General features: G+C 41.4%; 1 protein-coding gene and 1 long non-coding RNA gene across 2 annotated transcripts; both read left to right on the forward strand.

Annotated features, from left to right (window-relative positions):
* The first annotated feature begins 374 nt into the window (after nt 1-374).
* LOC121535980 (probable E3 ubiquitin-protein ligase HERC3) lies at nt 375-10,749 on the forward strand. The gene is made up of 16 exons (XM_045218751.1): nt 375-734; nt 1,073-1,187; nt 1,320-1,390; nt 1,788-2,009; nt 2,258-2,349; nt 2,541-2,671; nt 2,867-2,994; nt 3,133-3,209; nt 3,295-3,413; nt 7,080-7,139; nt 7,245-7,350; nt 7,502-7,694; nt 9,456-9,589; nt 10,433-10,507; nt 10,628-10,672; nt 10,711-10,749. The coding sequence occupies exons 1-16, from the start codon at nt 506-508 to the stop codon at nt 10,747-10,749; spliced, it is 1,836 nt and encodes a 611-aa protein (XP_045074686.1). The 5' UTR covers nt 375-505.
* Nucleotides 10,750-10,770: 21 nt separating this feature from the next.
* On the forward strand, nt 10,771-12,095 carry LOC123487543. The gene is made up of 4 exons (XR_006659818.1): nt 10,771-10,858; nt 10,982-11,098; nt 11,318-11,461; nt 11,656-12,095. It is a non-coding gene; the product is annotated as an uncharacterized LOC123487543 (long non-coding RNA).
* The last annotated feature ends 1,356 nt before the right edge of the window (nt 12,096-13,451 follow it).

Consider the following 13,451-nt stretch of genomic DNA (forward strand, 5'->3'; position numbering starts at 1 on the left):
CAACCAAAAGCTAATATAACAAAGGCATCAGAGATTATTTATAATCTGTCACAGAAACTGGAATCCATCTCCCCAGATCAGTCAATAAATGCTTCTGGTATTGACTTATATGCTGCCCCTGTCTTCATGTTGTTGCTGGACATATCTTTTTTAAAATGTGTGTAGGTCACCTAAATCATCAGAAAAATTGCCCCTCCTGAGAATTTTTTCAGGAGCCGCCACTGCCCCTGTCCCACTGCATATGTGCCAACCTGATACTTTCGTTTACTCAGGCCATGCCCATTGTGACATAAGTTTCTGTTTGGAGGAAAACGTCAACTCAAGTATCGTTTTCGTTTCTTGCGGTGTTTCTTTTACAGATATGTCATATGGTGGTGTTCATGACTTTCAGAACGCACTGACTCCCAGGGTGCTGAATGACGGTCCTCTGTTCCATCAAGATTAGCTGATCATGGTTAGCTGATTATGGATACGTTTAGGACGCGATAATAACAACACATTGACAATGTTTTCGTGGGGAGAGAATACCCGTTATGGCTTTGGTTTAGTGAAGTCGAATGATTTGGTAAAGACGAACACGGACAGTTGCGTAAATTTCATAGGCATGAAATCTCCAATTACGCATCTATCTGCAGGTAATACAGTAGTCGCGTTCATCAGAAAGAATGGGGAACAAGTGTCTGTCGCTCGAATGCAAGAGGACAAAGATGGGAGAAGGATCACAGGAAAACTGAGTAAGCACCTTTCCTATATGTTTTTTTTCCACCACCAGAGCCCGCTTCTTTACTGAACTCCTTAAACATAATATTTAAAGGGACAATCAGCTGTTGAAGCGGCTATACAGTGTTAGTTTACATTTACTTTGTTTGCAAATATTGTAGTAAAACAAGCTTATATTTTGGGTTCTGATGGTTACGACAATTGAACTAAGCTAATGAGGCATTTATAAGTTATATTCTTCAAGAATCAATGGGTACATAGCATTCATTTTTAAGTCAAAAAATGGATGTAGCAACTGCCAATTGCCCCTTTAAGCTATAGGATACATTTAATGTATATTTCATGTGTGTAGAGAATGTGGAGTGCAGGGAGAAGATGGTGGCTCTGAGTTGCGGAGATGCCCATGTTGTTTTACTGTCTGAAGAGGGAAGAGTTTTCTGCCTCGCCCAATTTTCCAATGTTCCCAGGTGGGTGCTTGACAGAAATGACACATCTCTAGGCTTAGGCCTACTCACATTTGAGTTGCTTCTGTCAAGTTTAGTGATTGATCGTATTGTAATGGTCACTTTTGGTTGTCTGTTTCTCTTGTGTTTTCTCAGACGAGTGGGTAACTTGAATCAGGTAATTCAAGTTGCATGTGGAGACCAGCATTCAATTGCACTAACCCAAGGTAAACAATCACATTCTAAATCGCTCAGTTTGAGAAGGGATATGATAGGAGGCTGTCTGTGCTCTTTGAATGTCCTTTTTACCAAATAGTGTCTGTTCCAGGTACATAGATATCAACATGAGAATACTGGAAGAGATGGAGACCCGCATACTGTCAAAAAAAAACAAATGAGGCTTTAATGCTAAAATAGAGATGCTTTATTGGGACATCATCATGCCCAAAAGTTCATAGCGCAGAAATAAAGGGTGAAAAAAACTACATCAGTTTTAGAAGGTTCACAATAGACATTTAAAATAAAACTACATTTCTCACATACCAAGAGAAACTAACAATGCAGCACGTGTCCTGTGAGATTTTCCAATGTACAGATATTATTTGACCTTCCATTGTTGTCTAGATGGTAACGTGTTCACGTGGGGCCAGAACTCCAGCGGACAGCTGGGTTTGGGGAAGGGCAAGCCCATCACCTTTTCTCCTCAGCCCGTCATGTCTCTGTCAGGGATCCCCCTGGCTCAGATCACCGCTGGGGGAGACCACAGCTTCGCCTTGTCCTTCTCTGGAGCCGTGTTCGGCTGGGGCAAGAACAATGCCGGACAGCTGGGACTGGGGGACACAATAGGTACTGTATACACAAAGATTAGTATGTTAATGTGTTTGGTTATCTCTTTCATTAATAGTTGGTATCTTTTAAAGAAAAGTAGTACATTTGATATGTTTGAAGCAGACAGTATGAGTAGATCTGATCATTTAATGTCAAATCATATATATATCTTTTTTTATATATATCTTTTTTACAATAGTCAAAAAAGAAAAAGATGAGCAAAAGAAAAAAAATAGAAAATATTCTGTGAAATCTATTTTCTACAGACAGACCTGCTCCAGCTCCTGTTGATTGCCTGAATCTAAAGAAGACCATTGCTGTTTCCTGTGGAGTGGAGCATACTGCCGTTCTGACAAAGGTTCAGAAATTTTTTACGCAACAATATTTCCAACTGACACTATATGTTTTTTTCTTCCAGTACCATTAAGATCTAAAGAAGGTTTGGACCAATGATGTCTTACTAGTTGCCATCACATACAGTATAAACATGAATATCAACAACAAGAGCCCAACACATCATGATAACTGTGTGAATGGGTTTTGTTCTAGGGAGGTATAGTGTTCACATTTGGCTCGGGTCGATATGGACAGCTTGGACACAACTCTTTCAGAGATGAACTACGACCTCGACTGGTGGGCGAACTATGGGGGGCAAAGGTGACCCAGATCGCCTGTGGAAGGTATGTAGTTACTAGATTGATTGATATAAGTCATGTGAATCTCCGCACAATCATACATTGTCACACAAAGATCAATGGATGTAGCTTGGATGGTAAGATCAATCTTGGAGTGTTACTGGGTATATTCTTGGATATATCCATTTTGGGGGGCATTCTTAGGGATTACAGTTGATTTGTGATTTTTCCTTTACCTAGAAACCACACATTAGCGTTTGTGGGCTCCTTCAAAAAGATCTACTCATTTGGGCTTGGAGAGCAAGGGCAGCTGGGAAATGGAGTCAAGATGGATCAGTCTGTGCCTCTGCCAGTACAGCTATCACAGGGTAGTTAAATAATTTATTTTCCTCTGCCTAACGTGACCTATTTGAAACTCAATACAGTACTTAGGCAGAAATTTTGGTCTTTCTGAAATGATAAAATGACAGGTTTATAACATCATAACTGTTTTGGGTAACTTTCAGACCGCATTGATGACCAGCAAATTGAACAAACCTTTGCTGGAGGAAACCATTCTTTTGCCTTGTGCAGCTCTGCTCAGGTATTGCGTTTACAGTTAGTTTGTTCTGAGTTAGTCCTTAGTACTTAACATTGTTTTAATACAGTGCATCAAATTGTTATTACAGGAATCAGGAAAAGGTTTGAATGACTCCCGTCTTGAAAAAGTGACTCAGACATTAGGCAATGACATCATTGACAGATGGATATTGCAATGTGACTCAAAATCATGGACGGAAATACAGAAGTAAGTATCCTACATGACCAAAAGTATGTGGACACCTGCTCGTCGAACATCTCATTCCAAAATCATGGGCATTAATATGGAGTTGGTCCCCCCTTTGCTGCTATAACAGCTTCCACTCTTCTGGGAAGGCTTTCCACTAGATGTTGGAACATTGCTGCGGGGACTTGCTTCCTTCAGCCACAAGAGCATTAGTGAGGTCGGGCACTGATGTTGGGCGATTATGCCTGGCTCGCAGTCAGCGTTACAATTCATCCCAAAGTTGTTTGATGGGGTTGAGGTCAGGGCTCTGTGCAGGCCAGTCAAATTCTTCCACACTGATCTCGACAAACCATTTCTGTATGGACCTCGCTTTGTGCACGGGGGCATTGTCATGCTGAAACAGGAAAGGGCCTTTCCCAAACTGTTGCCACAAAGTTGGAAGCACAGAATCATCTAGAATGTCATTGTATGCTTTAGTGTTAAGATTTCCCTTCACTGGTACTAAGGGGCCTAGCCTGAACCATGAAAAAACATCCCCAGACCATTATTCCCCCTCCACCAAACTTTACAGTTGGCACTATGCATTCGGCAGGTAGCGTTCTCCTGGCATCCGCCAAACCCAGATTTGTCCGTCGGACTGCCAGATGGTGAAGCATAATTCATCACTCCAGAGAACACGTTTCCACTGCTCCAGAGTCCAATGGCGGCGAGCTTTTGTGGTAGAAATTCTATAGGAAGAGAGACTGCAGATTCTTTCAAACAACAACTTTATTATAAGATTTGCAAAAATGAAGAAATCAACCATCCACTCAACAGTGCATTGTTGAAAGCCCAACGAACAGTTGTCTCTCTCCTTTTATAGAAAGTACATCCTTTTATCTATGTGACAGTTAGCAGATGTGCAGAAACAGGCCCTGGGAACAGAGTTGTAAATAGGAATTTAGCTCATCTGTATAGATCAAGATAGCTGAAATCGCCGCCATTCTCTGTTCCTCCCTGCACTTCCCAAATAGCTACATTCCTGCCGATTGTAAACACAGGAGGTCACATACTGCGGTCAACCCAAACGGCTCATAAATCTGTACACTCAGATTTATGACTAAGTCATACAAGACAAGTTTGCATCAGTAAAATATACTAGCATATAACAATGGACAATTCTTTAAGTAAAAAACATTATAGTATGTCTAATTAAACAGTATAGTATGTAATGAATATTAATTTCCTCCACACTTTAAACCACTCCAGCCGACGCTTGGCTTTGTACATTTTTTATTGATTTATTTCACCTTTATTTAACCAGGTAAGCCAGTTGAGAACAAGTTCTCATTAACAACTGCGACCTGGCCAAGATAAAGCAAAGCAGTGCGATAAAAACAACAACACAGAGTTACATATGGGGTAAAACAAAACATAAAGTAAAAAATACCACAGAAAATATATATACAGTGTGTGATCTTAGGCTTGTGTGCGGCTGCTCAGCCATGGAAACCCATTTCATGAAGCTCCCGATGCACAGTTATTGTGCTGACGTTGCTTCCAGAGGCAGTTTGGAACTTGGTAGTGAGTGTTGCAACTGAGGACAGATGATTTTTACACGCTACGCGCTTCAGAACTCGGCAGTCTTGTTCTGTGAGCTTGTGTTGCCTACCACTTCGCAGCTGAGCCGTTGTTGCTCCTAGACGTTTCCACTTTACAATAACAGCACTTACAGTTGACCGGGACAGCTCTAGCAGGGCAGAAATTTGACGAACTGACTTGTTGGAAAGGTGGCATCCTATGATGGTGCCACGTTGAAAGACACTGAGCTCTTCAGTAAATTCATTCTACTGCCAATGTTCGTCTATAGAGATTGCATGTCTGTGTGCTTGCATGACTGTTAGAAATTTGATCATATTACTCCAGTGCTAGCTTCCCTACACTTCATATTACTCCAGTGCTAGCTTCCCTACACTGGCTTCCTGTTAAGGCAAGGGCTGATTTCAAGGTTTTACTGTTAACCTATAAAGCGTTACATGGGCTTGCTCCTACCTATCTTTCCGAGTTGGTCCTGCCGTACATACCAATACGTACGCTACGGTCACAAGACGCAGGCCTCCTAATTGTCCCTAGAATTTCTAAGCAAACAGCGGGAGGCAGGGCTTTCTCCTATAGATCTCCATTTTTATGGAACAGTCTGCCTACCCATGTGAGAGACGCAGACTCGGTCTCAACCTTTAAGTCTTTACTGAAGACTTATCTCTTCAGTAGGTCATATGATTGAGTGTAGTCTGGCCCAGGAGTGTGAAGGTGAACGGAAAGGCTGGAGCAACGAACAGCCCTTGCTGTCTCTGCCAGGCCGGTTCCCCTCTCCACTGGGGTTCTCTGCCTCTAACCCTGTTGCAGGGGCTGAGTCACTGGCTTGCTGGTGCTCTTTCATGCCGTCCCTGGGAGGGGTGCGTCACTTGAGTGGGTTGAGTTACTGACGTGATCTTCCTGTCTGGGTTGGCGCCCCCCTTGGTTGTGCTGTGGTGGAGACCTCTGTGGGCTATACTCGGCCTTGTCTCAGGATTGTAAGTTGGTGGTTGGGGATATCCCTCTAGTGGTGCGGGGGCTGTGCTTTGGCGGAGTGGGTGGGGTTATATCCTTCCTGTTTGGCCCTGTCCGGGGTTTCTTCGGATGGGGCCACAGTGTCTCCGGACCGCTCCTGTCTCAGCCTCCAGTATTTATGCTGCAGTAGTTTATGTGTCGGGGGCTGGGGTTAGTTGGTTATACCTGGAGTACTTCTCCTGTCTTATCCAGTGTCCTGTGTGAATTTAAGTATGCTCTCTCTAATTCTCTCGTTCTCTCTTTCTCTCTGAGAACCTGAGCCCTAGGACCATACGTCAGGACTACCGGGCATGATGACACCTTGCTGTCCCCAGTCCGCCTGGCCTTGCTGCTATTCCAGTTTCAACTGTTCTGCCTGCGGCTACGAAACCCCTACCTGTCCCAGACCTGCTGTTTTCAACTCTTAATGATCGGCTATGAAAAGCCAACTGAGAGACCTGAGCCCTAGGACCATACGTCGGGACTACCGGCCGTGGTGACTCCTTGCTGTCCCCAGTCCGCCTGGCCTTGCTGCTATTCCAGTTTCAACTGTTCTGCCTGCGGTTATGGAACCCCTACCTGTCCCAGACCTGCTGTTTTCAACTCTTAATGATCGGCTATGAAAAGCCAACTGAGATTTATTCCTGATTATTATTTGACCATGCTTGTCACTTATGAACATTTTTGAACATCTTGGCATGGTTCTGTTATAATCTCCACCCGGCACAGCCAGAAGAGGACTGGCCACCCCTCATAGCCTGGTTCCTCTCTAGGTTTCTTCCTAGGTTTTGCCTTTCTAGGGAGTTTTTCCTAGCCACCGTGCTTCTACACCTGCATTACTAGCTGTTTGGGGTTTTAGGCTGGGTTTCTGTACAGCACTTCGAGATATTAGCTGATGTAAGAAGGGCTATATAAAATAAAATTGATTGAATTGATTGTTATACACCTGTCATCAACAGGTGTGGCTGAAATAGCCGAATCCACTAATTTGAAGGGGTGTCCACATACTTTTGTATATATAGTGTATGATACAAATAAACCTCATCCCCAGGCTCAATACAAAAAGGTCCCAGGAAATTACATACACTGAACTATAAGATTTTTCCCATTTATTTTCAGGGAAATCACAAAAACATTCTCTTCTGCGTCACGTTTAAATGGGAGCTTCCTGGACAAAAGGTAAAAACTCACTGCCTATCCATTAATGTTTTATCATCACATTATTGAATACTTTTTGTTTTATTGTTGGATATGTAATAGTATTTCTTGGTCTTATTACTCTAGTCGTGATAAACATTACCAAACCTCACTGAAGCACTCTGGCCTGGACTTGTCACTCGCCCGACTGGTTTTTCAAAAGCTTGCAGAAAAGGACAAAGTTCTGGCTGAGGTATCATTTCATTTATTATCTTTATGATGAAATACTTATTTTCAATACTTGTGTTTGTTGTCCTTGATATTCAATTTGACCAGTCATTGATACTGTAAGCCACGATAAGTCATTTAGTTGTGACCCACAAGCACTCCTTTCATGGTTCTAGGTTAAAGAAGTCGTCCAGCACATACTCCTTCCCTCCCTGAGTAAGGATCCCATTGGGGTGGAGGGTCTGAGGGTGTACCTCATCATCCCTGAGCTCCTGAGGGTTCTCCTAAAACAACAACGTGGCATAGACATTACTGAGGCCTTCGCTGCAGCCATCCTCAGACTGAACCCAGACAAGCTCCAGGTCCTTGGTAAAGTCACCATCCATCAACTCTTCTCTTCTCTTCTCTTCTCTTCTCTTCTCTTCTCTTCTCTTCTCTTCTCTTCTCTTCTCTTCCTCTCTTTTTTAGATACAGTGGGGGAAAAAAGTATTTAGTCAGCCACCAATTGTGCAAGTTCTCCCACTTAAAAAGATGAGAGAGGCCTGTAATTTTCATCAAAGGTACACGTCAACTATGACAGACAAATTGAGGGAAAAAAATCCAGAAAATCACATTGTAGGATTTTTAATGAATTTATTTGCAAATTATGGTGGAAAATAAGTATTTGGTCACCTACAAACAAGCAGGATTTCTGGCTCTCACAGACCTGTAACTTCTTCTTTAAGAGGCTCCTCTGTCCTCCACTCATTACCTGTATTAATGGCACCTGTTTGAACTTGTTATCAGTATAAAAGACACCTGTACACAACCTCAAACAGTCACACTCCAAACTCCACTATGGCCAAGACCAAAGAGCTGTCAAAGGACACCAGAAACAAAATTGTAGACCTGCACCAGGCTGGGAAGACTGAATCTGCAATAGGAAAGCAGCTTGGTTTGAAGAAATCAACTGTGGGAGCAATTATTAGGAAATGGAAGACATACAAGACCACTGATAATCTCCCTCGATCTGGGGCTCCACGCAAGATCTCACCCCGTGGGGTCAAAATTATCACAAGAATGGTGAGCAAAAATCCCAGAACCACACGGGGGGACCTAGTGAATGACCTGCAGAGAGCTGGGACCAAAGTAACAAAGCCTACCATCTGTAACACACTACGCCGCCAGGGACTCAAATCCTGCAGTGCCAGACGTGTCCCCCTGCTTAAGCCAGTACATGTCCAGGCCCGTCTGAAGTTTGCTAGAGTGCATTTGGATGATCCAGAAGAGGATTGGGAGAATGTCATATGGTCAGATGAAACCAAAATATAACTTTTTGGTAAAAACTCAACTCGTCGTGTTTGGAGGACAAAGAATGCTGAGTTGCATCCAAAGAACACCATACCTACTGTGAAGCATGGGGGTGGAAACATCATGCTTTGGGGCTGTTTTTCTGCAAAGGGACCAGGACGACTGATCCGTGTAAAGGAAAGAATGAATGGGGCCATGTATCGTGAGATTTTGAGTGAAAACCTCCTTCCATCAGCAAGGGCATTGAAGATGAAACGTGGCTGGGTCTTTCAGCATGACAATGATCCCAAACACACCGCCCGGGCAACGAAGGAGTGGCTTCGTAAGAAGCATTTCAAGGTCCTGGAGTGGCCTAGCCAGTCTCCAGATCTCAACCCCATAGAAAATCTTTGGAGGGGAGTTGAAAGTCTGTGTTGCCCAGCGACAGCCCCAAAACATCACTGCTCTAGAGGAGATCTGCATGGAGGAATGGGCCAAAATACCAGCAACAGTGTGTGAAAACCTTGTGAAGACTTACAGAAAACGTTTGACCTGTGTCATTGCCAACAAAGGGTATATAACAAAGTATTGAGAAACTTTTGTTATTGACCAAATACTTATTTTCCACCATAATTTGCAAATAAATTCATTAAAAATCCTACAATGTGATTTTCAGGATTTCTTTTTCTCATTTTGTCTGTCATAGTTGACGTGTACCTATGATGAAAATTACAGGCCTCTCTCATCTTTTTATGTGGGAGAACTTGCACAATTGGTGGCTGACTAAATAGTTTTTTCCCCCACTGTATAACAGGTTCTGTGTGCTGTTGTATTAACTAAAGTCTTGTCTAATTCCAACAGAGGGCCTATGGTCGACACTTCCAGACACCTTCTTCAGAACTCTGGTGAAAACATTCCACTCTGCGTCAGCAGAGGGCTATGCTGTTATTAAACAATTTAAAGGGACTTTAAAGGTTATGGAGAGGCTGTATGAAGTAAATATCCATTGCCATAATTGGGTGCCTTCAGGAAATATTCATACCTCTTGACTTATTCCATATTTTGTTGTGTACAGCCTGAATTCAAAATTGATTAAATATATTTTTTCCCCTCAACCATCTACACACAATACCCCATAATGACAAAGTGAAAATACCCCATAAGGCCTCATGGTGAAATCCCTGAGTGGTTTCCTTCCTCTCCGGCAACTGAGTTAGGAAGGACGCATGTACTGTATCTTTATAGTGACTAGGTGTATTGATACACCATCCAAAGTGTAATTAATAACTTCACCATGCTCAAAGAGATATTAATTGTCTGTTATTTGAAAAAAATGTTTTACCCTTCTTCGCGAGGCATTGGAAAACCTCCCTGGTCTTTGTGCTTTAATCTGTGTTTGAAATTCACTGCTCGACTGAGGGACCTTACAGATAATTGTATGTGTGGGGTACAGAGATGAGGTAGTCATTCAAAAATCATGTTAAACACTATTATTACACACAGTGAGTCCACACAACTTATGTGACTTGTTCAGCAAATGTTTACTCCTGAACTTATTTAGGCCATAACAAAGGGGTTGAATACTTATTGACTCAAGACATTTCAGCTTACATTTTATTAATTTTTTGTAAAGATTTCCTAAAACACTTCTTTGACATTATGGGGTATTGTATGTAGGCTAGTAACAAAAAATCTCAATTTTATCCATTTGAAATTCAGGCTGTAACACAACAAAATGTGGAAAAAGTCAACGGGGTGTGAATACCTTCTGAAGGCACTATATATAATGTATGAAAAATAGCAATGTTGTATGCTCCAGTAACCTCTGTTTTGTGCAGGTCAATTGCAACAGACGCATCAAAATTGCGGCAAGCAATTTCCACATCAACAGAGCCAATAGCTTGCTTCAGAATGTGAGTAGCCTATCTCATAAAATGACTGCAGGTTGGTATCAAAATGGGTAATTATGGGCATGATGTCACTGCAATCTACAAAGAGTGGAAAAAGATTTAGTAATTTCTAATCCTCTTTAGATGCTCAACACATCTGGAGATATTGACTACCTAATTCTTTCCGAGGTAAGCAATGAAAGTCAACACCAATCAATTCAATTCAGGATAGATTGTTTGACATATTCATTGACATTGTCGATTAACTCATTTATTTCTTATGCCAGGGGTTTATTTGATTCATTTCACCAGCAATCCTGCATCTTCAACACAGAGGCTAAATGTATAGTTTATCAATTGGAACTCCGTTACAGAGTAAGTTGTTTACAAAATGGGGTGTTTATAAAAAAAAGGTACCACATTCATTTACTACACTGCTATCAGATGTGAAAAATGAAGACTGAATGTTGCCATATCTCAAATGTGCTCCTTTTTTAGTTTGCCCTCCATGGACACTTTTGGGACCCTATACTACATGTGAGCAGAGAGACAGCACTGGAAGATGCTTTCCAGCACATTCGACAAAGTGGGCACGACTTCACAATGCCTTTGGAGGTTGTTGTTAGCTAGGTTTTATTGTTTTTTTGTTTGTAAAATATTTCTTTTTTACTTTGTAGCTATAAATGAGAACTGAACTGAACTTTGAAAAGAGTAGAGTGATTAAACAAATAATACAAACACAAGGAGTACTTTAACATCTACCTCTGTATTAGGCAAAGTATTTTCATTTCCTAATCCTTATTTAGGAGTAAATAGCGTGGTTTTTGTGTCCAGGTGAAGTTTCAAGCAGAGCATGGTGTAGATGAAGGTGGCGTTTCACTGGAATTCTTCAGCCTCCTGGGGAGGGAAATTCTCACAATGGAACCAAAGACACTGGAGGTTTACGAGGACTCTGGACTAGTGTGGTTCACGACAGATGTACGTTCCATATTCAATTACATATTGTTCCCAGATTGAACTCAATCATTCCCCCAGTATTTTTTTGTTTTATTTACTAACGTAGAAATATCAATTATTAGAAATGTATATTATTATCTGTTATACTGTTATTATACTGTTAAATATTGAAAGTATTGACTAGCTTATGGCATTCTGTTTTTTTCAATCCATAGGACAGCGGTATTACTGATGAATTCTACTTACTTGGGCTGCTCTGTGGGATGGCACTGTATAATCAGTGTGTTCTGAACCTCTGCTTCCCTCTGGCTCTCTTCAAGAAGCTTCTGGGTCTGACGACAACATTTGATGACCTTAAAGAGATCTCTTTCACTGAAGCAAGGTACAATTATTCCATGGAAAAATATATACAGGTAACTGCCAAAATAAAGGAAACACCAACATAAAGTGTCTTAAAGTTCCAATGCAACCATTTTTATCTCACTATCAAATCATATCTGGGTAACAATTAAGCACCTTACTGTGATTGTTTTCAATTAAAATGGTCAAAAGAAAGAGAAATTGCTTCGCAAAGGACAATTTCTCAAGCAAGAATTTTGCAAGGACTGTATAGGAATGCTCTTAGTGGGGAACGGAAAACTGAAAATATGCTGTTATTGGCAGGGAGGTATTTTTTGGTATTTTATTAGGATCCCCATTAGCTGTTGTGAAAGCAGCAGCTACTCTTCCTGGGGTCCACACAAAACATGACATAATACAGAACATTAATAGACAAGAACAGCTCAAGGACAGAACTACATAAAACATTTTTTAAAGGCACACGTAGCCTACATATCAATACATACACACAAACGATCTAGGTAAAATAGGGGAGAGGCGTTGTGCCGTGAGGTGTTGCTTTATCTGTTTTTTGAAACCAGGTTTGCATTTTATTTGAGCAATATGAGATGGAACGGAGTTCCATGCAATAATGGCTCCATATAATACTGTACGCTTTCTTGAAATTGTTCTGGATTTGGGGACTGTGAAAAGACCCCTGGTGGCATGTCTGGTGGGGTAAGTGTGTGTGTCAGAGCTGTGTGTAAGTAGACTATGCAAACAATTTGGGATTTTCAACACATTAATGTTTCTTTAAAAAATAAGTGATGCAGTCAGTCTCTCCTCAACTCTTAGCCAAGAGAGACTGGCATGCAAATATTTATATCAGCCCTCTGATTACAATGAAGAGCAAGACGTGCCGCTCTGTTTTGGGCTAGCTTTAGCTTAACTCTCTTTCTTATTGGTCTATTAACTAATATGCTTCATGGTAATGTCTGATCATCTGATGGAGTTTTTGAAGGCCAAAACTCCATCGCACCAAAACAGGCTGAAATTTCAGGCAGCCCTTACACTAAAAGTGTATTATGATAATTTCACAATATTGTTCCAACTTCATAGTGTGGAAATATATATAAAACATAGGAAAATCATGTTTTTGACTGCACTGGGCCTCTAAGCCACCAGAACAGCTTCAATGCACTTTGGCATAGATTCTACAAGTGTCTGGAACTCTATTTGAGGGATGCGATACCATTCTTTCACGAGAAATTCCATAATTTGGTGTTTTGTTGATGGTGGAAGAAAAAACGGCGCCGCTCCAGAATCTCCCATAAGTGTTCAATTGGGTTGAGATTTAGTGACTGAGACACACAAACACACACACACAGTAAACCTCCTATGCTCCTTTGAGACCCCTCTTTCAATGTCACTGAGATCTCTTCTTCTAGCCATGGTAGGCAAAATATTGGGCAACTGGGCATTTTTATACATGACCCTAAGCATGAGGGATGTTATCGAGGGATGTAATTACTTAATTAACTCAGGAACCACACGTGTAAAAGCACCTGCGTTCAATATACTTTGTATCCCTCATTTGCTTAAGTGTTTCCATTCTTTTGGCAGTGACCTGTATATGTTCATGTCTTCAACTTCTGTCTGTTGATTTATAGACTCCCTACTACTGTATCTCAAA

Source organism: Coregonus clupeaformis, unplaced genomic scaffold, assembly GCF_020615455.1.
Source record: "Coregonus clupeaformis isolate EN_2021a unplaced genomic scaffold, ASM2061545v1 scaf1774, whole genome shotgun sequence".
NCBI lineage: Eukaryota > Metazoa > Chordata > Actinopteri > Salmoniformes > Salmonidae > Coregonus > Coregonus clupeaformis.